Source organism: Abramis brama (genome assembly GCF_963993115.1).
Source record: "Abramis brama genome assembly, chromosome: 7".
Lineage (NCBI taxonomy): Eukaryota > Metazoa > Chordata > Actinopteri > Cypriniformes > Leuciscidae > Abramis > Abramis brama.
In genome coordinates, this window is record NC_139969.1 from 22,906,184 (window position 1) to 22,928,926 (window position 22,743).

Genomic DNA, 22,743 nt, shown 5'->3' on the forward strand with positions numbered 1-22,743 from the left:
ATATGCAGAGGTAAACTTTCTTCTAAAACAAGCATTTTTATCAAGCTCGTATATTTAAGTTCAGTAATTTCACTTTAATGACAATTAGGTACTTTTCATTGCCATTTAAGTGAAATAACTGAACATAAACATATAAGCTTGATAAAAATGCTATTTTAGAAGAAAATTTCAGATGGTACTTAGAGGCTTTTGCATCTGAAGTCATCATATATATTTAGATTTTTTTTTATTTAAATGACTATTATTATCATAAGTAGATAGGCTATCTTTGCAACAAAAACAGAAGAGACAAGCATTATTTCTGCCATCTGTAGTCCGAAAATCATTGCCTGTCCTTTGGTTTGTATAATAGTAACTTTATACAACTACATTTGGATTATTAGACAATGTCGAAATAAAGTGAATCTGCAGAGTGTTGCATTCAAAGGCATGTAATTGACACAGAGAAGAGTTAAAACTCTTCACATGTGCTCGCGCTCATGACTGCGACTGAACATCTGAACACAAAAAAACAAACAAAAGTACATCGACGGATCTTCTTCTGTCTGTTCTACAAAATATAATCAAATGTATATTTCTGCAAGCATGTTTAAACTGGTTAACTGTGTCTACGGCAGGCAAAGGCATTCGTTTTCAAGTCGAGTTCGCACGCCACTGCGCAACAATACACACAAACTACCGCGGGATGGCGGGTGTTCATAAACTGTGAACAATGGTAGCTTATTTAATGTATAAATTAATGTCCAAAAAACGGGTAATGTCATACTTTCTAGTAGTGCTATCGTGGCGTAATAATCTGTTGGTTTGTAAAATGTATTACCTGAAATAATGAAATGAAATCGAATATATCGTCTTGTGGAATCATTCATTCACAGACAGCATACGAAGATGTTCAACTAATAAAGATCTTCATCGCTGGCAAAAATATGATGCATTTGCAGATTTGCTCTCACTTGACTGTACTCTAGGTCCACGGCCACTTCATCCAACGCTCTTGATGTTCTTAAATCTTCCTGTTACGACTCCGAGTCGAGTGTGAATTGAAATCGCTTCAGACGATTCAGTGCGTGCAGGGAACTGAACAGATCATTCAAACTGATTCGCGAACCGATTTAGACAGATCTGCCAACTTGTTTGAAGTCTTTGAACAGAATCGACTCAAAAGAGTGATTCATTTGTGAATTGAGCATCGCTCAAGCCCAGAAAAAAGATACATCGCGCTCGGAATAAATTACGCATTTAACAACACATATTGCATTAAAATAAAGTAACGAGAGGAACGTCGCCCAACGTAACAAAGTAAAAGTACAGTTTTTTCATTAGAAATGTACTCGAGTTAAAGTAAAAGTACCCACATTCAAATCTACTCTTAAAAGTAAAAAGTTTCCAAAAAAATACTCAAGTAAATGTAACGAAGTAAACGTACTTCGTTACTACCCACCTCTGCTAATATGTCACAGATAGCGACATTTAGGAATGAATATATAGCTCTCATGCTCTCACTTTACAATGAAGCTAGGGACACAAGTGCTTGGTTCTTCAAAGCTGGCTTTGTTGCTTAATTTTTTCATTAGTTTGAACCATATGTTTAGATTAAAAGAAATTGTGATGTGAGACTTTGATGTAGCCTACAGTTACAGTAATGTACCAGAGCTAACAAACTCAGCGAACTCATTTAGGCCTAACTCAGTGTTTTTTATTATTTTGCTTTTGCACAGACCTGCTCCTGAGCTCCCTTATTACTCTTAATCATTTTAGCTGTCTCCATTTTAGATTTTTACTAGGGGCTGCACAGTTGTGGAAAAACTTGTGAATTTCCCTTATTGTCATCACAGTTATTAATTCTGAATAGTAGGGATTCACAATATGTCAGCACAAAAAAACAAAACAAAAAAAAATCATTCATTTATTTACGGTTATTGGATATTTATCAGTCAGTATTTGACATTTTGTTGGGGGAAAAATAGTACTAAAGCTTGATTAATGTTTGTTAATGTTGTTTTAATGTTACTGAAACTCCTCATGAGCATTTATTATGAGCTCTTATTTTATAGCAGGTTACAAAAGTAATATTTATTACATTTATCTTCTATACTATACATAAATTCACTTAAAGGGCACCTATTATGCAAAATCCACTTTTACATGGTGTTTGGACATAAATGTGTGTTGCCAGTGTGTGAACACAAATCACCCTACAATGATCAAAATCAACCCACTCTTTTTTTTTTTTAATCCCCATTAAACCAAAGCAGACTCATTAGGCATGCCTTTTTGATTATCTGAGCAGTGTGACATCATACTGCACAGGCCCCGCCCATGGCCGCTGACTGACAGTCCTGCATTACCATAGTTTCCACCCTCAGCGAGTTGTACGCTATCCGCGCTTATTGTATTTTCTCTGCGCTGGAGCAGCTGTAGTTCTGTTGTTGGATGTAAGATTGAACAAGAGTCTTCATTTTCTCCCAACATCTGAGCCACTGAGGACGCAGTGGATTAGTTTTACTTTTGAAGGTAATGTGCCCCAAAATATACCTAAATTCGTTTAAATGTCTGCGCAAATCATTTCCCTCCAGACTGCTTTGTGAACGAGGGGCAATACAAGGCAGGCTTTGCTAAAAAGTTGCTACTCAAGGATGGATCAGTACCAACTATCCAGCTTATAACGTTACGGGTCAAGGCAGTAATGAAAGGTAGAGGGCGCACTTTATTACAGTTAGGAGTTGTTTTACGGATATAACTGTTAACCAGTTTATTGAGCACCCCCTGAAAAGGCATAACGTCTGTTTATATTTGTTTACTGTTAGTTGTAACGAGTGTTTATGGATAATACTCTTATGCACACTTCTTGTACAGTTTTATTCAGCTCTTATGGTGATTTTCTGGGGTGAAAACAGACGCTTCATCTTTTGTGTGATGTACAATAAACGTCATAAAACTCAGTAGTAAAGTTTTGGCCATCATTCAGAGGTCTACTCTGCTACAACAGGCTTGTAGTGGAAAAGCAAGGTGACAACATAAGTTATAACTGTAATTAAACTAAACCATACTTGTTCTATCTCCATGCACAGCATATATTCTCTGGCTCTGTAGGCATCATTGTCTGACTCTGGTTCGAACTGAACACCGCTAGTACAGTTTGAGACATTTTATTGCGTGAGATTGTCCTGTTTTTTTTTGCTGGTGTGCCAGAGAATGAGCTCTTGAAGCTCCGCCCTCTTCTTGAAAGGGGGCTGGCAGCAGCAGCTAATTTGCATTTAAAGGGACACACACAGAAACGGCTCGTTTTTGTTCGCTCCCAAAAGTGGCAACATGCTATAAAAAATGATCTGTGGGGTATTTTGACACATACACACTCTGGGGTCATCAGAGACTTATTTTACATCTTGTAAAAAGTAGCATAATAGGTGCCCTTTAAATTAAGCATACAACTTTTTTTTCTTTTTTTTTTCTTTTTTTTTCTGATCTGATCCATGCCGTATCGCAAATGGCGATTATTTAATTTGTTTTATGCTAGTGCATGCCAGAAGAATTGCCTGAGATCGGTCTTTTAGACCACATATCAAAAAAAATCCCTTGCAATAGAAATGGGCTAGATGAAAATACTGCACTTCTCTAAATGTATTTAAGTCACAAATCAATCAAAACAAGCTGTTAGTATAAATTGATGCAGCCACTTTTCCCTACGGGAGCTCAAAACATTCTTACAAAGGACAAATAACACAGAGGAAATATCACGTATAAAACAACATACAACAATAATAGCCGTCAACACAGTTTGGATTTCACGTGCTTTGCTTTTAAATGTTAATATTAAAGAGTTTCAATAGTTGTCTGGTGTTAGTTCAGATTAATATGCAGAGGAGCAGCGACTGACATTAGCGTTAGTGGATGAACATCACAGACAAATTGATTGTCGGATAGCTACTCTCTTAAAACTTTTAGTCTTTTAGACTTGTAATTCAAAAGAATGACTTTCAATGGCTCACTATTCTATGGTGCTTATTGAAAAATGAAAAAGGCTATTTTTTCTCAATGTCATCCGCATTTGCCAGAAAATAGTTTCAGCATGATGACTAAGGCTCTAGGTGAATACTGCCTTTTATTACTTGTGTTGTATTAGTGTTTACAGCAGTGGTTCTCAAATCTTGACTCTAAAGCCCCCTTTTGTCTGAGACAATATTCAAAAGTCTCCCTATACAATTTGATATATACCTTGTAAGTTGATGGTACTTCTGTTGTAATAAAAACAACATTATGAGCAATCCGTTTAATGTTGTACATGTTTCTTTTTAGTGGGGTTTAAGACCGATTGGGGGGCCCTGGAAGTTTGCTGAGGTCCACATATGGGCCCCAGTCCCCTGATTGGGAACCACTGGTTTACAGCTTAAAACATGTGCTTTGCTGCTTCCTCTTTCAGAGTTGCCTGATACTGAACCCCAGTCTCTGAGTCCTGTAGCTTTGGCTGCAGTGATTGCCGTCCCCATCTGCGTGCTGAGCTTCATGCTGGTGCTTCTCTTCTACATGTGCCATAATCGCTCCATCATCCACCATCGTGTGCCAAGTGAGGAAGACCCCACTATGAACCACCCATTCCTCGCTAACGGCACCACGCTAAAGGACCTCATTTATGACATGACCACTTCTGGATCAGGCTCAGGTATTTTACATACTATTATTATCACATTATTGTTTGCCTTTCTTCTTTCTATGAATCCAGCTGTACCGTTTTTTTAATGCCATTTACTATGCAAAGATTCAATTAAAATCATTACATTCCCCTTCATTTTTATGTATTTACAGGATGTTTTTCCTGTATTGCCCATTATAAGCCCCAAAGTACGCTCAAGCCAATGTCATTTCCATAACTTTGTTTTCAAAGCCCCTTGGGAGCAATTGAGGATGTGTAAATTGACAGTTTAATGCTTTCCGTGAGTTATGAGCCTCACGCCAAGCTGGTAGGCTTTTAGGCTTTATCTTTAGTCTAGGATTTTAGTCCAGAAGCTGCACTAGCTGGTTTTGTTGGCAGTGTCTCAGATAGAATATTTGTTTTTAGCACCTGCATGACTATGAAATCATGACAGTGAGTCTTCCTCAAGGGTTCAAGGTTTGACTTGTTTGCATGGCTCTATTATCTCCTGCTGGCAGATGCCGTAACTACACTGTTTTGAGGGCAAAGAGCAACTTTCTACATTGACATTAGACGTTGTTGTGTATTCTGACAAAAAAAAAATTTGTTGTAATAATTTGTAAGCTTGTATTTTACTTTTTTTAATATTTTTCCCTGACTGCTTTTTCTTGTCTTTTATAGGTTTACCACTGCTAGTGCAAAGGACCATCGCCAGAACCATCATTCTCCAGGAGAGCATAGGGAAGGGGCGATTTGGAGAGGTGTGGAGGGGCCGCTGGCGTGGAGAAGAGGTGGCAGTGAAGATCTTCTCCTCCAGAGAGGAGCGCTCTTGGTTCCGTGAGGCGGAGATTTACCAGACTGTCATGCTTCGTCATGAGAACATCCTGGGCTTTATTGCTGCAGACAACAAAGGTCACACAACACTGAAAGCACTTCAGTTGCATTAAGTTGCATTTTATTGTACTGTACATTATTTAGGGCTGTAATCAACCAAAGAAAATCTTGGTCGACTAAAGTCCTGAAATTTTCGACTAAAAATCGACTAAAAATGACGTTAGGGAAAAAAAACTTTAAATTAATTAGCTGCGCAATGTGCGCAGTACTTGGTAGGCTTGTTGTCCGCCTAAATTAATTATAAATATACATAAAAAACTAGTAGGCTATTTGCAGTATATTAAATTGTTTTTGACCTAATTATTTTGCACTGAAATGAGTCTGACACACGAGTCTGTCGGCTCTGCAGCGTTGCATCACGTGCATCTGCGCGCAATATCATAGCCTATGATTTCCGAAAATAGTACTATGTTGTCAACTAGTGATATCATCACAAGAACTTTTGAGGAATATGCAACATAATTTAGACAATTGTTTTTGTCATATGTATTATAATAACTGACAGACACTATCATTTCATTGCAGCTCGCACAGAGCGAGGCTGAACATAGGAGCTCAGCTTCGCGGCTGAGACACGAATAAACTATTAACTTAAAGCTTTTACTCTTAAACACAAAAGTCACGTCCACTATAATAAAAAAAGAATGTTTATTAAACAAACCAGATCAAGTAATAATATTCAGCAAACCTTCTAGTAGCCTACTTTCTTCAATCTGTCTGTCTCTCTTCTCCAGTGGGTTGGGCTAATCCAAAAGAAGTGAAAACAAGGGGGGTGTTCTGAAGACAGACTGTTACCTGTGAAACAGGGGTGCTCTGAAAACACCCCCATTAGTAATTAGTGCTTTCCACCTGATGAAATGAACGCGGCAAAAAATAGGTAAAAACTGATGAAATGAACGCGGCAAAACTAATGAAATGAACGCGGCAAAAAATCGTCCAATCAGAATTTTAGTCGAGCAAGAACGTATCGACCAAATAATCGACTAATCAACTGGGAGATTACAGCCCTAACATTATTTGCTCTCTAGCATAAGTGCGTTTAGGAAGGTAGTACTTCACATTTCTGTTTGTGGTGTTATTGGTCAATTCTATTATATTTACAATGTTTTACAGTCAGGGATCTCAAAGGATATCAGGGAATTTTAAAAGTTTGATTTCCAGGCCCGAAGAAATATATTGGAATCCCAAAAAATTATTGGAAAATTTCTGTACCAAATAGAAGTTTTTTTTCCTATTATTATTATTATTATTATTATTTTAGGTTATTTTTAAAGGAATGTTCTAGTTCTGCTATTTTTAGCAGAATTTTTATCAACTAGATATTACTCTTTGTGAATTTCAATGTAGAGTAAAACTTCTGATGGAATCCGGCTTGTCCCGTAGATGGTCTGCTTGCGCGCTTTAACCCCGCGCACGAGCAGATCCGTTTGCTCTCTGGAGACACGTTCAGTTTTTCCGCTTGCAAATTCCGCCATGTAAGTAGCAATCCGCCATGGCGCGAGCACAACTGGCTTTTAAAGGGAATGGAAGATCAGACTCTGACTGTTTTTTTTGCACGTTACGCCCAAAACACACCCATTACTCATAAATAGAATAGGGACAACCCTTTTAGACCATGCGCTGGGCGCGCCGACCATTTTTTCTGTCGTTAAACTAGCAAAACTACTGCATTCGGACAGGCACTAAGTGCACTTGCACCGTGCGCTTTAGACCATGCGCTTCGATCGTTAAAATAGGGCCCCAAATATTTAAAATATAATTTTTGTTGTTTCAACAATAATGGAGATTCATTATTTGATTCAAAATTATTACAATATTAAAAAATATATTAAAAAACTTTAATGTTAGGTGTGATTAATCGCAATTAATTATGGAAAAATTTGCGATTTAATTTGTTAATTTTATTTAATCGATTGACCGCACTAATTATATAATTTACATGCATCAGACATCAGCTGCTCTACTATGTAGAATTTGCCATTGGATTCGTCCATGAAAAATATGCAGGAATGATCTCAAACCACTCAACCAACATTCAGCAAAAAGTGTTTTGAGCTGCCAGATATTGATGTATTTAGAAGTTTAAAGCATTGAGGGGTTCTGCTCTTTCTATTCATCTCAGATAACGGCACGTGGACTCAGCTGTGGCTGGTTTCTGATTACCATGAGCACGGCTCCTTGTTTGACTACCTGAACAGGTACACGGTCACAGTGGAGGGCATGATCAAGCTGTCTCTCTCCGCTGCCAGCGGTCTTGCTCATCTGCATATGGAGATTGTGGGGACTCAGGGTAAGTCACAATACAGAAGTCACTTTTCTTTGATACTTTCTGAAGCACAGACATTTTTACATGAACATGCAAACATTTTCATATAAATATGCTGCTTTAGGCTGTCCACTTTGTTTCCTCAAATCAAATTTGTGATATTTTATATACAGTAATATAATGTGACACGACAGTAACAGAAACAAAGTGTATGACTGAGGGTGTGTTCACACTTGTAGTTCGGTTCTTTTGGTCTGGACCAAAAAAGAAAACGATACATTTAGTCCTGGTTCGCTTAAGCGTTCACACTGTCATTTTTTTTACCAAACCTTAAGATACAAAAACCCCCAGCTTTCATTATGTATGTGTATAACAATGCTGTGTGCTAAGCTAAATATAATGGTATTTTTACCTGTTGAGAACTCATGAAGAGCTTATAAAATGTGTAAAGGAGTCAAAACACAAAACTCCGTCACATACACAATCGAAGATCTGCTGAAAAGAGACGATGTTGTTTCTGATGCCTGTACAAACCATAATGGGCATCATAACTTTTATGAGGAGAAGAACCAGGTATGCTTGAGCATTCTGTCCTTTTTAGGTTCTCTTGTGGGGTCTGCTTCCAAACAAACTCTGGTGCAGTTAAACAGAAATATGAATGCAACACGGACTATCTTGTTTGGTGCGCACCAGGGTACGGATGGCAGTGGTTACACTTATTCAAATGAACCGTATTAAAGCCCAAAGTACACTTCGTTTTTATGGGTATGTTAGGGTCCACATACGTGATGCAAATTTCGTCGCCAGAATAGTATGCATACTGCCTGATTTTTGTAACCACGCATACTTTGTATGCGCAGATCGATCACACATGTGCATTGAATTTGTTTAGCCCTAATCAGTTGTTCCACAAGGTGTCAACACTGACCCGGGCCATTGTTTCACAGTAGTACAAAGAACACAAGAATACAAAGACATTTCTATCGGTCGTAACTTCTGGAGAAAAATAGTGCAGTCACTGGACAAAGATGAAAGTTTCAAGAGCGCATGTGTCGACCACCTGCGTTCGTGCACGCTATCAAATGGAGTTTAATTTGAAAAGCTACGTGTACGCGTACTGTACGCATAAAAAAACGAAGTATACTTTAGGCTTAACAAAGTGGTTGCACCAGAGTTAATTTTAATCGAACCAAACCTGCAAAGTGTGAACACACCCTAAATGTCCTGCTGTTTAAGAAAAAGACTCAATTAAATGGAAGAGAATGGTAATAGAGTAAATGCTGTACTATAACTTGTCCAATCCTCAGGTAAGCCCGCCATTGCCCATCGTGATCTGAAATCCAAAAACATTTTAGTGAAGAAGAATGGTTCCTGCTGCATCGCTGACCTTGGATTGGCTGTGCGCCACGACTCAGCCACAGACACAATTGACATTGCACCCAACCACAGAGTGGGCACTAAAAGGTCAGTAATTCATCACTCTGCACCATCAAACAGCGACGTATGTCTAGATCCAGCTAACAGACTCGCGCTCTACCACAGTGTTTGCATGAGATGAGGGCTTTGTGTGCCTGTGAATATTAGTGTTGTGAAACAGTCAATGATTCAAGCTTATGCAAGAGTGAAATGCGAGTAATTTCATAAGATAGCACTTTGCGGCTGTTTGTTGCAATTCAGTGACTGTCAATTTCATATTGTCAATTTCACACCTACTTTCGTGTCTACTCTGTATTTTCCTGTGAAGTAGAGGGTAAAAATAATAGTAATACTTTTATTTAGTAATAATTTTTTTGTGGGAAAAATCAACAAAACTGCTTTGCTGTATCATTTGAGACACAACTAGAGATAAAGTAGTGCAGTAAGAGATTGTTTTTCAAGATTAATTACTTCAAAAACAGCGATGTGACTGTCTCATTGCTGAGAAATGTAATGTTATAAAGCTCATTTATTACATCATAATTTATATTGGGACAGCGTTGACAACAAGTTTCTGTGGTCTTCTTGAATGTTTCTGCATTACGTGGTTTTATTGCACTCCTTCCAGTCAATCAGAATTGAGTATTCAGACCATGGTATAAGAATTAATCATTTGTGATAGCTGCCGTATCAGTATCAGGAGCCAATGAGCTCGCTGCTCAACCTTCAAATACTTGGGTAGCATTTGCCTTAGCAGTGCAGCGCACTTTCAGAAACCCTCCACCTTCCCCAGCTCTACCTGTATTGATCTGCTACGGGTAATTCATGTACGCTATATTGTACAGCAGCAGCATGTCTTACTTGCTCAAAGCGGCGTGTCGTGTATGTATTGGCAGTAGCAAGTCCTGTACTAGCTCTACAGCAGCAGCTGCGTAGCAGATCTATTTCGCCAAGACCAAACATACAACATTGTCATACCCATTACCATGCCAATCACTCCCAAGAGTTGTCGTGACAGAACTCGGATATATGCCACAGTAGGGAAGAAACAACTAATGCAACTTCCATTTCAGGACATCTTTAAACATTTCTTAAAAATTGTATTGGAAGTTTTTTAATACCATATGAAACCAGCATGAATACATAAGCCGCTTTCTGTCCGGAGGAACCTTTTCACAGTTCCTAGAACTATTGGCTAAAGTACCCGGATGTCGGCGTGTTCGCACCGCAGGAACTAGGAATGATTTTAGTTCTAAGAACTCCATTTGGAGGAACAAATTTAGGTCCTACTTCAGAGTAGGGTCTAAACCAGCACTATAGGAACTACCCGTGACGTTAGTGTACGCTGATTGGCCGAACGCACGCGGAACACAAGCACCCGCCATTTTTAAAACAGCTATAATGTAAACACACAGATTATAGCCTATATATTTACTCCAGACACTAACTATACAAACATGGAAAACAGTGATAGATGGGTCTCTAAACCTCTAACGCAACTTTGAGGGGACCAAGCCAAACATGATTATGTTTATCTGCCCAGCTAGCAACACTGGACATCAACCACACGGCATAGGCTAATAACCTTTTTTTCATATACTGTCTACTTTCTATAACAGTTCTATCTAATAACATATTAAACAGTACTGTTAGACAGATCGCTAACTAATAAACACAGAGAATGCGAGCATTGTTTGCTCTGGCGTTCTCAGCGCCGCCAAAATAAAGGTCCGTTGCGCCGTCAAAATAAAAGTCACCGTGCTTGCATCACTCCCTTACCCCTCCTACCAGTTCCTATGGCCACTTGGCCAGTGCGAACGCAAACAGCAAAACCGAGTTTGGGGGAGAGTAGTTCTTAGAACTGTTTAGAAGTGGACAGTTCCTAGAACTAAGTTCCTGTAACTACTTGGTCGGAAAGCGGCTATTGAGTACATTTCTAAGAATTCAGCATTGTTCTAAACAAAAAGAATTACAAATAAAATTTATTTTCCTTCATTAAAGACACTTATTTGTTGTTGACCCATCATTCCTTGATGCTAAACTGTCATGTCTCTTGACATACTCTGTTGGGAGTGGGACCTCACTCCTCGGGCACCCTCACAGTTCTGAAGTCTTGAGTTGATTTAGAGGACACTCAGAGGGTGAGATGTGTGTTGTGAAGGACAATGCTGCAGGGACGCCACTCACCCTGTTGTTATTGCAGGAGTGTGTCACATCTCATCTACAGCGAGAGGCTCTCAGCGGTGCGCCCATTCGCTTCTGTGCCCCCTGGACACCATTTGCACACACACTTCCCTAGACTACTCCCGGGTGTAACAGGCTGTGACACCCACTCACTGACACTCAAGTATTCCAGTATACAGTACATCGTCTCCTGCTGTGACCATAACTGAATGTGACTTTTGAATGTCAAGGTGCTTCCTCACAGCCTTCTTATCCCCCTTGCGTTCACTTGAGTGACGTTGTCTCGGTTTCTAAAGGAAAACCATGTTTTAGGCCACTATGCAACCCACAAGACAGCTGCACCTTTAAAGCTCCATCTTTAACACATGACAGAGCATTCCTACCTCAGCAACTGTTGCTGTCTACCATATTATTGGAATTAGGGTTTTATATTGAATTTTGCATAAACGACTAAAAAATAGTCACATTTTTGCAGACCAAAATTGTTAAATTTGCTGCGGATTTTCTCAAAAAATGTTGGTGATATTTGCAGCATTGTTGATTATCAGTGAAAACCCACCAATAATCGTTGATATTTAGGGCCCGAGCACCAATGGTGTGAGGACACTCTTTGAATTGCTCTGTTTATGTATTAAAGGTGACATATCATGAAAATCTGACTTTTTCCATGTTTAAGTGCTATAATTGGTCCCTGTGCATCTACCAACCCAGAAAACGTGAAGTGACAACCCAGTAACTTTTGTTTTGGTAAGCCTTTCTCTGCAAGCATGTCAAAAATAAGCCAATCATATTTCGCTCTCCTTCTTGTTGGAAGGGGATCTTATTATAATATTACCGCCCCTTAATCTGCACGTTTCCACTCATGGCGACGCCATTTGGTTTACAACAGTGTAACAGTTCTAACGCAATGGCAAAAGTTCGAGCAAAACATGCAAACTGTTCTGTTGTTGGCTGCACAGACAAGCACAGAAGAGACTATTTAGAGTCCCAGCCTCAGATGAGACGAGAGCCGTGGATTAATTTTATTTTCAACGGAAATCCCACAGAAACGGATGAATCAATGGAAATCCACAACAACTACATAAATGTATCCACTAACCATTCAGAAACGTCCAGGTGCAGTCTAAAAGTGGCAACCTCTTCCTGAGTCTCCCTGTAAGGCTGCACTCTGCTACTGGTTATTTCTGAGATTTTGTATGAGTGAGATTATTCGCGTGTTTTGTTATTGTATCTGAAGCGCGTGTAAAGAATCGTCAGTCTTCTGAACAGAGGCGGGGAGCAGCAGCTCATTTGCATTTAAAGGGACACACACAAAAACAGCGCGTTTTTGCTCGCACCCAAAAAGGGGCAAATTTGTCGAGCTATAATAAATTATCTGTGGGATATTTTGAGATGAAATTTCACAGACACATTCTGGGGACACCATAGATTTATATTACATCTTGTGAAAAGGGGCAAAATATAAATTTAATATAATTAGTATTAGTGACCGTTAGAGTAAATGTTTTGTTTAATTTCTGAAAACAACTGTGGTCCTAGAAAATATGATCATCAATAACCCCACATTATATTCAGTATTTTATATATATATATATATATATATATATATATATATATATTAGGGCTGGGGGAATTAACACATTAATCTTTGCGATTAATTTGAGATGTTTAACGTGTTAAAAAAATGACGCAATTAACGCAGCTCTTTTTTTTTTTCTTTTTTTTTTTGCCTCGTTTTAATGACTTTCTGTTGCGGCTCCTATTGCTAGTGTACCAAACCAAGTCACCCTGTCATGATGGAGAAGTACAAGGATGGAGTTTTAAGAGGAATGTTTGCATTTAAAAAGTTGCCTGATGGCGCGTTTGACAAAACAAAGATGCTGTGTACGTTACAATTAGCAAAGCTGAATTCAAATACTATACCAGTTGGTTTTGAATGCCGCCGAATGGCATTTTTTTGGCCAAAAGAGTTTTTGACTGAAAGAGAAAAAAGGCTGTGTGTGCGCCGCGCTCTCCGTTCCGTGTTGTGTGTGTGTGTGTGTGTGTGTCGGCGCGCTGCGCTCTCTGCTCAATGTTCCGCTCCGTGTTTGCGCTGCGCGTTCTGCTCTGTCGTTCACGGCCCAAACACTCCAATTATGTACCGATCACGCACTGGAAAAGTAAAGTCCGCTCAAATAACATGAAATTTCTCTGTAGTAGACTTCTGTTTGCAATAGCCCTACTGAGCTGGTATAGTCATGCTGGGCAACAATGGTAAAATGACCTGCTCTGATCACATGCTCTGGTAATAATAGCAATAATGTATTGATGTTTAATATTATTTTAATATAGGGCTATTTTCTGTGATTCTAAGTTTAAATATTGATGATTACAAGCTTGGGGGAAATACAATTAATTGCAATTAATTACAGCAAATTGTGCAATTAATTAGTTAATTTTTTTAAATCGATTCCTAGCCCTAATATATATATATATATATATATATATATATATATATATATATTAGGGGTGTAACGGTACGTGTATTCGTACCGGACCGTTTCGGTACAGGGCTTTCGGTTCGGTGCACGTGTGTACCGAATGACTGAATGCAATATTTTGTGTGCGGAACATAGGTACATTTTCGTGTTTCCACACGAACATATTAAGTGGCGGAAGCCTTCGCGTTCAGCGCAAATTCCGCCCTGCAGCTGATTCTAAAGTTTTACCAGAGCCCGTCTGGTTTTAGTTTTACCCGTCGTCACTGTAACCTAAACCAATGAAATCGACTGCAGGGCGAAAAAAAGCTTTTCCGCTCCGCCTCCGTGTGCGCCGCCGCACTCTCCGTTCCGTGTGTGTGTGTGTGTGTGTGTGTGTGTGTGTGTGTGTGTGTGTGTGTGTGTGTGTGTGTGTGTGTGTGTGTGTGTGTGTGTGTGTGTGTGTGTGTGTGTGTGTGTGTCTGCGCGCTGCGCTCTCTTCTCAATGTTCGACTCCGTGTTTGCGCTGCGCGTTCTGCTCTGTCGTTAACGGCCCAAACACTCCAATCATGTACCGATCACGCACTGGAAAAGCAAAGTCCCCTCAAATAAGGTGAAATTTCTTAGTAGTAGTTTCTCAGTTTCTTCTGTTTGCTGAGCTGATATAGTCACGCTAGCAACAATGGTAAAATTACCTGCTCTGATCACATGCTCTGGTAATAATAGCTTTGTAGGAATATATTTTATTTTGATAATTAGTAAAAAAAATGGGAAAAAAAATCTTAAATTGATTGTTGATTGATTATTGAAAAAGAATAATACATTGATATATATGTTTAATATTATTTTAATATAGGGCTATTTTCTGTTCCTTTTTTCCCTGGTGTTTCATTTAATTAGGTGATTCTAAGTTTAATTATTATATTAATTATGAGCAGGCCTACAAGCTGGGATTGGTAATGCTGCACTGTAATCATAGTTATTTATTTATATTTTTCATTAAATTTATTATGTGATATTGGTTTGAGACTGAGAGTATTTTATTAAGTGGAGAACTTTGCAGCAGTATTTTATTTCTTATTCTTTTTTTTATTTTATATATATTTTATTAAAAAGTGTTTAAAAAAAGTGTAAACAAATTGTTAAAAAAAAAGTTTATAGTAATAAACAACCTGCAGTTTAATGTTTGCATTTCTTTCCCTTACTGTACCGAAAATAAACCGAACCGTGACTTTAAAACCGAGGTACGTACCGAACCGTGATTTTTGTGTACCGTTACACCCCTAATATATATATATATATATATATATATATATATATATATATATATATAGTAGTTTAATAATATCATTAAACCTGTAGCCTATAAATGTTAATTTCATCTAAAATGCTTAACACAAAAGGATCACTTGCACGATCAGAATTATGGATTTTGCTTTTCCCCATCAGGTTTATATTTTTTGCAGAACATTTGCATAAATAAGAAATTCAAGCTGCTGCAAATAATGAAGAAATTGTTTGAATTTGCATTAATTCTTGTGAAAATCCTGGAGGGACTGATGTATAACATCATAAGTGCCTATATTTGTTCAAAGGTAAATTACTGTTAATAACCTAATGTTAATTCATTTACATATTTGGATAAGTTGGGAACATTTCTGCTCACACTAATAATATTATCTCATAATTGCTTTAAATAGTATCTCTATTCTTTTGACTGCGATTTCCTTGATTCTGATTCCCATTCTCCACAGCTTTTAATCCTGTTGAATTATGTAGTAATCATGCCCATGCAAGAATAATTGCGAAAATGTCGAAATTTCATCAGCACATTTTACTGTAAATCTTGCTCTTAACAGGACAAAAAGTCCCATTCATTCCTGTGGAATGTTCTTTTACTGCTGTGAAAAGAAAAATTCAATTACATCCAAAGCTTGTCAAAATGAACAGCCATAACCAAGGAGGATGAAATGGATGTTTAGATGTGGACAGAGATGTGTAAGGTTGTGTGAATAATGTTACGCTGAGGGACGTCTGTTGACATGTCATGTTTACAGGTATATGGCCCCTGAGGTGCTGGATGACTCCATTAACATGAAGCACTTTGAGTCTTTTAAAAGGGCAGACATCTATGCCTTGGGTCTGGTGTTCTGGGAGATTGCTCGCAGGTGTTCAATTGGAGGTAGGACACTGTGATGATATTTATTTTCTGTCCTTCCGTTGCATGATAATAATAGCATTGTTATGGGTAACATTTACATATATCTTTATATATGTATATTGCAAAAATACAACTTGTTTAGTGAATTATGGTGGGACCTGAAGTCTGAGACCACTATTTAAAATTATTTTCTTTAATGTTTTTATTTTAAAACAGCACATTGGGAATTATATTATCTGATTACACTGTTGACCCTTCCCTTACACCTTAACCCACCCTTAAACCTTCCCATACCACCAAACCTGTCCCTAACCTTACCTGTATCCCACCGCAATAGCAGCAAAAGTGTTTTGTAATACAATTGTACTTATTTTTTGATGTAAGTACATAATAGTTAAAGACACCTAATATAAAGTGTGACTGTATTATAATGTATTATAATTAATCCCAGATTGGATTCAGACTTTTGGAGCCCACTTACAATATTCTACATACAATAATCTTAGAAATAATAACCTCTTATGGTAACAAGTCATTAAATATGTGCTCTTGTGGGCTAAATTCTCCACTCAGGCATCCATGAGGACTACCAGCTCCCCTACTATGACCTTGTACCATCCGATCCGTCAGTAGAGGATATGAAGCGTGTAGTTTGTGACCAAAAGCTTCGTGCCAACATCCCTAACAGGTGGCAGAGCTGCGAGGTGAGCATTCCTTCAGGTTTTTTTAAATTTTTTATAGATGACTGTTTTGTAGATAATGCATTCATCCAAAACTGCCCATTTTAATCTTGTTGATCTCCTTTAGATTGCTTTTCCTCTTTCATTTCTTCAATCATTTTTTCTATGCCATCAGCATAAGTGGAGGCACCACTCTTTCCTCACTCTATCTTGATGTGCTTTTTACTGCTGTGAAAGGGAAGATTCAATTGCATTCAATTTGCAATCCTAAAAAGCCTCTAATCTAACTATCTGTCTGCACAGCTATCACAGCTTGCCGATGTAAAAGACACATTTGATTACTGTGTAGCCCAATATTAAATGGCTGCTCTCTGATTTTCACACTTTGTAAATGGTTATTTGTGGGAAAGCAGATGCAGAGAACAAGCTTATTAGATCAGGCCTGAACTGACATGCTGTCAGTCTGGCAACCAGTCTGGACACTGGTTTTGGTTGAAGATCTGATGACATTCAATCACACCATCTCGGACTACCTAAGTGGAAATATTGGTTTAATTGGTTTAATTCAGCCATATGTTTGAACCAGAAACTGATTTAGAAGAAGAGGAGGAGGAACAAATTATACAGGCTCATCTACAAGTCGTAAGAGAATGGTAATGAGTTTTATGTATCGCTCTCTACAGCGTTGGACACACAGCGGTAATTGATATGATTAGCATTTGGCTTGACTGTTATCAAACATTTAATAATGTTATGCTAATGTTAAACAAACTATGTTCCCGTTCGCCATCTCAGAGTCAGACAGCTGCTTTCTAAAAAAATCAGCATCCTTAGAAACGCTTTGAACATCATAGTAAGTCAGTGGAGAAAAGCCACGCCCCACATGACACCCTAACCTTCGATTCTGATGTGACCCAGAGAACCTGCACATCTCACTCTCTCAGAGAACTGATCCACGTAAATTACTTTCACAAAGTTTCAAAAGCATAGCGAATTCATAGCGAGTTCAAAAAAAAATTGAACTTTTTTCCTGTCTGCACGTATGTTTAAATAAAGAGCTGTCTAGACTGTGCTGTTTAATGAAAAGGACGAGAGAAGGCCACAGCAGGCAAGACGCTTCATGCTCTCTGCTTTAAAGGTCCTACAATGAAAACATATCAAACCCAACCGTTGTTAAATGGTGAGTTTTCAGAAGCAGCTAAATGCTATGAGTTCTTTCACGTCTTAGCTTTACATTGATTTCTTTATATGACCTTTCTTATTGCAAGTCATGAATGTAGGTCATGAAAATGACGAGGGAGTCATTCATTACTTGAATAGGAGCAAAATTACCTTTTTAGATGACAAATTAAAGAATTTCTTGATAAAGCGCTTTGGTTGATTTAGTTAATAACTTCTTTAACTTAATAATTGTTGTTTTTTTCTAGTTTTATTTATTTAACTCCATTCTGTGAAGGGAGTTCGTTGTAATGGCTCTGAATGATTGAGTCTGATTCAAACCACTAACTCATGAGCGAGCGCAGTTTTGTGAGACTGACTCCCAGTATCGGACATCATGTCTTCATGTGCAGGAACTCCAACAAGATGATATCTGACTCATATGGACGTGCACAAAGATTTCCTGACTCTCTGTGTAACCAATGGCAAATAGATTTTAACCGATTGGCAACAACAGAAATATGTTGCCTGAAAAGCTCAGAGTTGTGCTTGTATGCAAGAGAGTGAGGATGCAGAAGAAAGGTAATGGAAGTGTGTAGCATAGCAATTATATCTGTGATAGCATCTATGTCCTCCTGCCCGCAGGCCCTGCGTGTGATGGCAAAGATCATGAGGGAATGCTGGTACGCCAACGGTGGGGCTCGCCTCACTGCGCTGCGCGTGAAGAAGTCGCTATCCCAGCTGAGTCAACAAGAGGGCATCAAGATATAGAGCAACAACTCATCATCTTTACACTACCTATCCACTCCCTCCACTCATCTAGAGGGGTGAGCGAGGGTGTTACATCCTCTGTGGAGGTTTACTTCAATCAGGGATATTGAGGAACCAGAAGCAATTGGTGCTGTTCCCTGTTATCCATGAAAAGATATCTCAAAACCATCTCAAACAACCTTAACCAGGAGTCAGTCACCCATGCTTCAACTGGTGAGTCACCAAACTAACAACAGACAGCCATTCGGTGTCATTGATGCGCTTTGCTGGACTTGAGCCTTTATGGACTTATTTCTGTATATAGCCTGTTGTCTATAGATGTACATATGTGACTGGACTTGCTTGTGTTTATTTGTATGCTGGTATACTACACAGAACCACACACTATGTATATGTAGTCCGTGCTGTGTTTTTTTTTTTTGTCCCAGAAAGTGCCACTGCTCTGAATCATTCATGTTTACCATATTTGGTAAAAAAGGATCTTTGTAGGTATCAAGTACTACGTCTATTTACAGTGGACATCGGATTCACCACAAGCACTTGTTTGCAAACAGCTCAGCAGTTAAAGGATCATATTCTGCTGTAACATTGACTCAAAAGTCTCGCTTGAGTATGCAGAAGTGGTTTTGTAATGTGACTTCACCGACGTACTCGCTTTCCAGACAGAGCAAGCGAGGGCAGCACATTCAGCACAATCATACTGCATATTAGAAGCAGCCTGTGGTGTTGCCTAAAGGGACCAGTCCTTAAAGAACCCAGGCACAAAACTGGGTTAGTCATTAAAGCTATTTGTACAAAGGCCAACCCAGCTACAGCAAATCCGTGTTAATGTAAAAAGAAAGTGTGCGTTTTTTTATACACATTTGAAAAGACGGTACTGTTGTGATGAAGATCCGATTATACGTTTCTGTAGTCCGATTTACTGTTTCCATTCATGCTCCTTGAGGCATTAAGAGAATACTGACACATGTAGCTCAGAAAGTCGCAAACCTATCTATTGTATTGTATTGTATTGTATTTTCTCTGTGCATATAGTCTGTTCATGTTCATTGGGTTGAGTTATCCAGTCTTAGTAGTTTAGCTGTAAGCACTGTTTTAATGGAGACACCATTTTGATTGTTTTAAATAGTGTGACCTCACACATGTAGTTGAGCAACAGTCATTGAGCTGCAGTGTATCTCGTGGATGTATCGCGTAACTCTGCGTCTGTATCAAGTTAAGCAATAAGTGCTCCTTTGATTATTGATTATTTTATTTCATAGCCGGAGAGTAAGAGTGCTGAGAGTCAATGAATGTGCTTTGTCTCTTATCAAACTATCTCTGTGATCTCGAAACTTTTTGTTGAGTAATCTGTCTTTATTTGGAAATTCAAATATGAAATCTTTGGGAATGTCCTTCAGTTACGTCAGGTGGAAATCTCAAATTCTCTGCGCCAAAGACACTGAAAGATTAAGATGTAAAGAAAATTGTGAAAATTGCCATCAGTTACTCACCCTTGTGACATTTCAAACCCATAAGGCTTTTGTGCATCTTTGAAAACACAAATGAAGATACTTTTAATGAGATTTAATGAACATGAAGTCCATGTAATTAAAACTTTGACACTTCAAAGTTTACAAAAGGATCATTTAAAAAAATCCATATGAATTGAGCTGTTATCATATAAAGTGATTGTGTCTGTTCAGAAGACTTGAATTAAACCGCTCAATTTATGCGGATTTTTTTTACAGTGTATTTATGAACATTTTGAAGCATTAAAGCTCTGGTGCAATAGACTTCCAATGGACTAAAAGGAATTTTATTCCATTAAAATGAACTTCATTTGTATTCCGAAGATGAACAAAAGTCACACAGGTTTGGAAGAACATGAGGGTAAGTAATTAATGACAGAATTTTCGTTTCTCTCATCACTCTCCCGACTCTGGCATTTCCTTAATGAATGAATGAATTGCACGAAAGGGTGGGAAATGATGTAGGATACAGCCAGGAACACTTTCGCTGTGATATGCAATCTCACTGTGTTCTCCAGTGCATGATGCAATACAAGTGCCTCAATTTTATAAAGATTTGTTCTGCTCTCTGTGGAGTCACAAACTATTAGTTTTCACAAGCCCCCAAATGTAACTTGACTCTGTATTTGTAACTATTTGCTGATATTTGAAGGTCATCATATTTCTGTCCTTCTCTGTTCATTCCAAGGTCTTTGTTTATGTGCAGACAAATGTTGCTCTTCAGCTCTATAGAAGTCATTCCAGAAGCCTTTTTATATTGAGTGCCTACTCGACTACAGTTGGTGTAAATGTAATTAGTTTGGGTCACGTTGAAGCATCTTACAAGAGCCAGAAACATAATTTTGAAAAACACTACTGTGCAAAACTCAAACATGATTCATGTCAAAGCATATTACCTCTTCGGACCAATGTGATCATTTACCTCAGTGTATATAAAGGTTTATTCATTTAGATGTGACATTGATTTGTACAAAGTGCTTGCATTGAAAAAAAGTCTCTGTTTTATTTGTTTCTCTGGAAGAAATGGTCAGTGCTAGTATTCTAGTTCTCTCCTTAATATTTGAAACACAAATGCAAGGCTTTTGAGTCTTGTTTGCTTCTTCATTGTCATATTATCATTCAGAGTAGTGTTCACAGGTTTGATTGAAAAATTGTAAGACACACTGAGATGAATCGCTGTATTTGGACGAGAATATGAATGCTCAAAGAATTGTAATGGATATGTCTTATTTTCTGTCTGTTAAACTTGTAAATTTGGAATACATGTTAATAAATAGGTACTTATTTTACCTGAAAAAGAGTTTGGTGTTGTTTGTAATGAAAGCTGACAACACATTGTCTTCTCGATGTTCTCGTATGAATGTCTGTAGTTTTATTTCTCTGTTGCAGCGCTGAACATCTCGGAGAACATGTGCAGAATTGTCACAGTTTTTCTTCTTCTCCGATTGTTCAGGATCACGTGAACCACTAAGATTTCTCCACTAATATACCGCTGAGGAAAAGCATTCATACACTACCGCTCAAACCCGATTGCGGTCAGTAAGATTTTATTCTGCAAGGGTGCATTAATCTGATCTAAAGTGAAGGTTACAATGTTACAAAAAAAAAATCTTTTGAACTTTCTATTCATCAAAGAATCTTGAATAAATGCATTAAGGTTTCCACAAAAATATTAAGCAGCTCAACTGTTATCAGCATTGATAATAAGAAATGTTTCTTGAGCAGCACCGCAGAACAACATTTGTACGGGAGTGTATCTAACAGCTACATACATTGAAGCACTTGGGCCTGATTCCTGTAAAGTGTAGCTGTGGTAACTGTCTATTTTACTTTCTCAGGTGTTGCACTTGTCTTAGGGGTCCTCTGGTGCACTGACGTGTTGTGGAAGACAAACAAATAAGCTGATAGACTTCCAAAGTCCATCTCCTGCTTTCACCTCTACACAACACAACAGTCAAGGATACGGAGAGCAGAACAAATGTATCGCATGTAAAAAGAAACAGCATATCTGAAAAGCTGACTCGCTACACTGTAAACATCTAGTCAAGTTCATTTAATCCCGGCGGACTCTATTTAACTGTGTGCGAGTCTATGGTGCTGTCTCATGTTCCACAAACTGAGGATTTGCTTACACTTGTGTCCTGATTATTGTCTATATAGCCGACATATTTTTTTTCCCTTTTCTTTGCTAACAACCATTACAATTTAATGTCAATAAAGCCCCTTTCACACAGAGATTCCGGAAAATACACGGATAAAGTGACCCGGGATTTGACCCGGGTTCGTTTGATTTTGGTTCATTCACACTGCCAGTGATTTTACGGAATCAGAGAGTGCGTTCACACACAACCCATAAAAATCCCGTAAAGACATGTGACATCGATGTGACTTTAATGTCTCAGCAGCGTCTTAAGTTTGCTTATGAGCTGCGATTTCTCTCTCGAAAAACCACGCTTGTGCATTTTTTCTCTGATTCGATCATAAACTTGCGCATTACGCACCGTTTCACAGCTGGGGAACGATCCTGGCTTCAGCGTCATCACTACGACACGGCATTATTACGGCTTTTGTTCACACAACGCGAGTTCCGGGACTGAACACGGCAATGTTACTAGG

General features: G+C 38.4%; 1 protein-coding gene across 1 annotated transcript in view; it reads left to right on the top strand.

The window, feature by feature from the left end:
- Positions 1-21,420, top strand: part of tgfbr1a (transforming growth factor, beta receptor 1 a) — a 48,749-nt gene extending 27,329 nt beyond the window's left edge. The window contains exons 3-9 of the mRNA XM_084118937.1: positions 4,421-4,660; positions 5,312-5,542; positions 7,647-7,814; positions 9,098-9,254; positions 15,904-16,028; positions 16,581-16,711; positions 18,491-21,420. Of these exons, the coding sequence (XP_083975063.1) occupies positions 4,421-4,660; positions 5,312-5,542; positions 7,647-7,814; positions 9,098-9,254; positions 15,904-16,028; positions 16,581-16,711; positions 18,491-18,616 (1,178 nt within the window). The 3' untranslated portion in view covers positions 18,617-21,420. The remainder of the gene's footprint in view (positions 1-4,420; positions 4,661-5,311; positions 5,543-7,646; positions 7,815-9,097; positions 9,255-15,903; positions 16,029-16,580; positions 16,712-18,490) is intronic.
- The last annotated feature ends 1,323 nt before the right edge of the window (positions 21,421-22,743 follow it).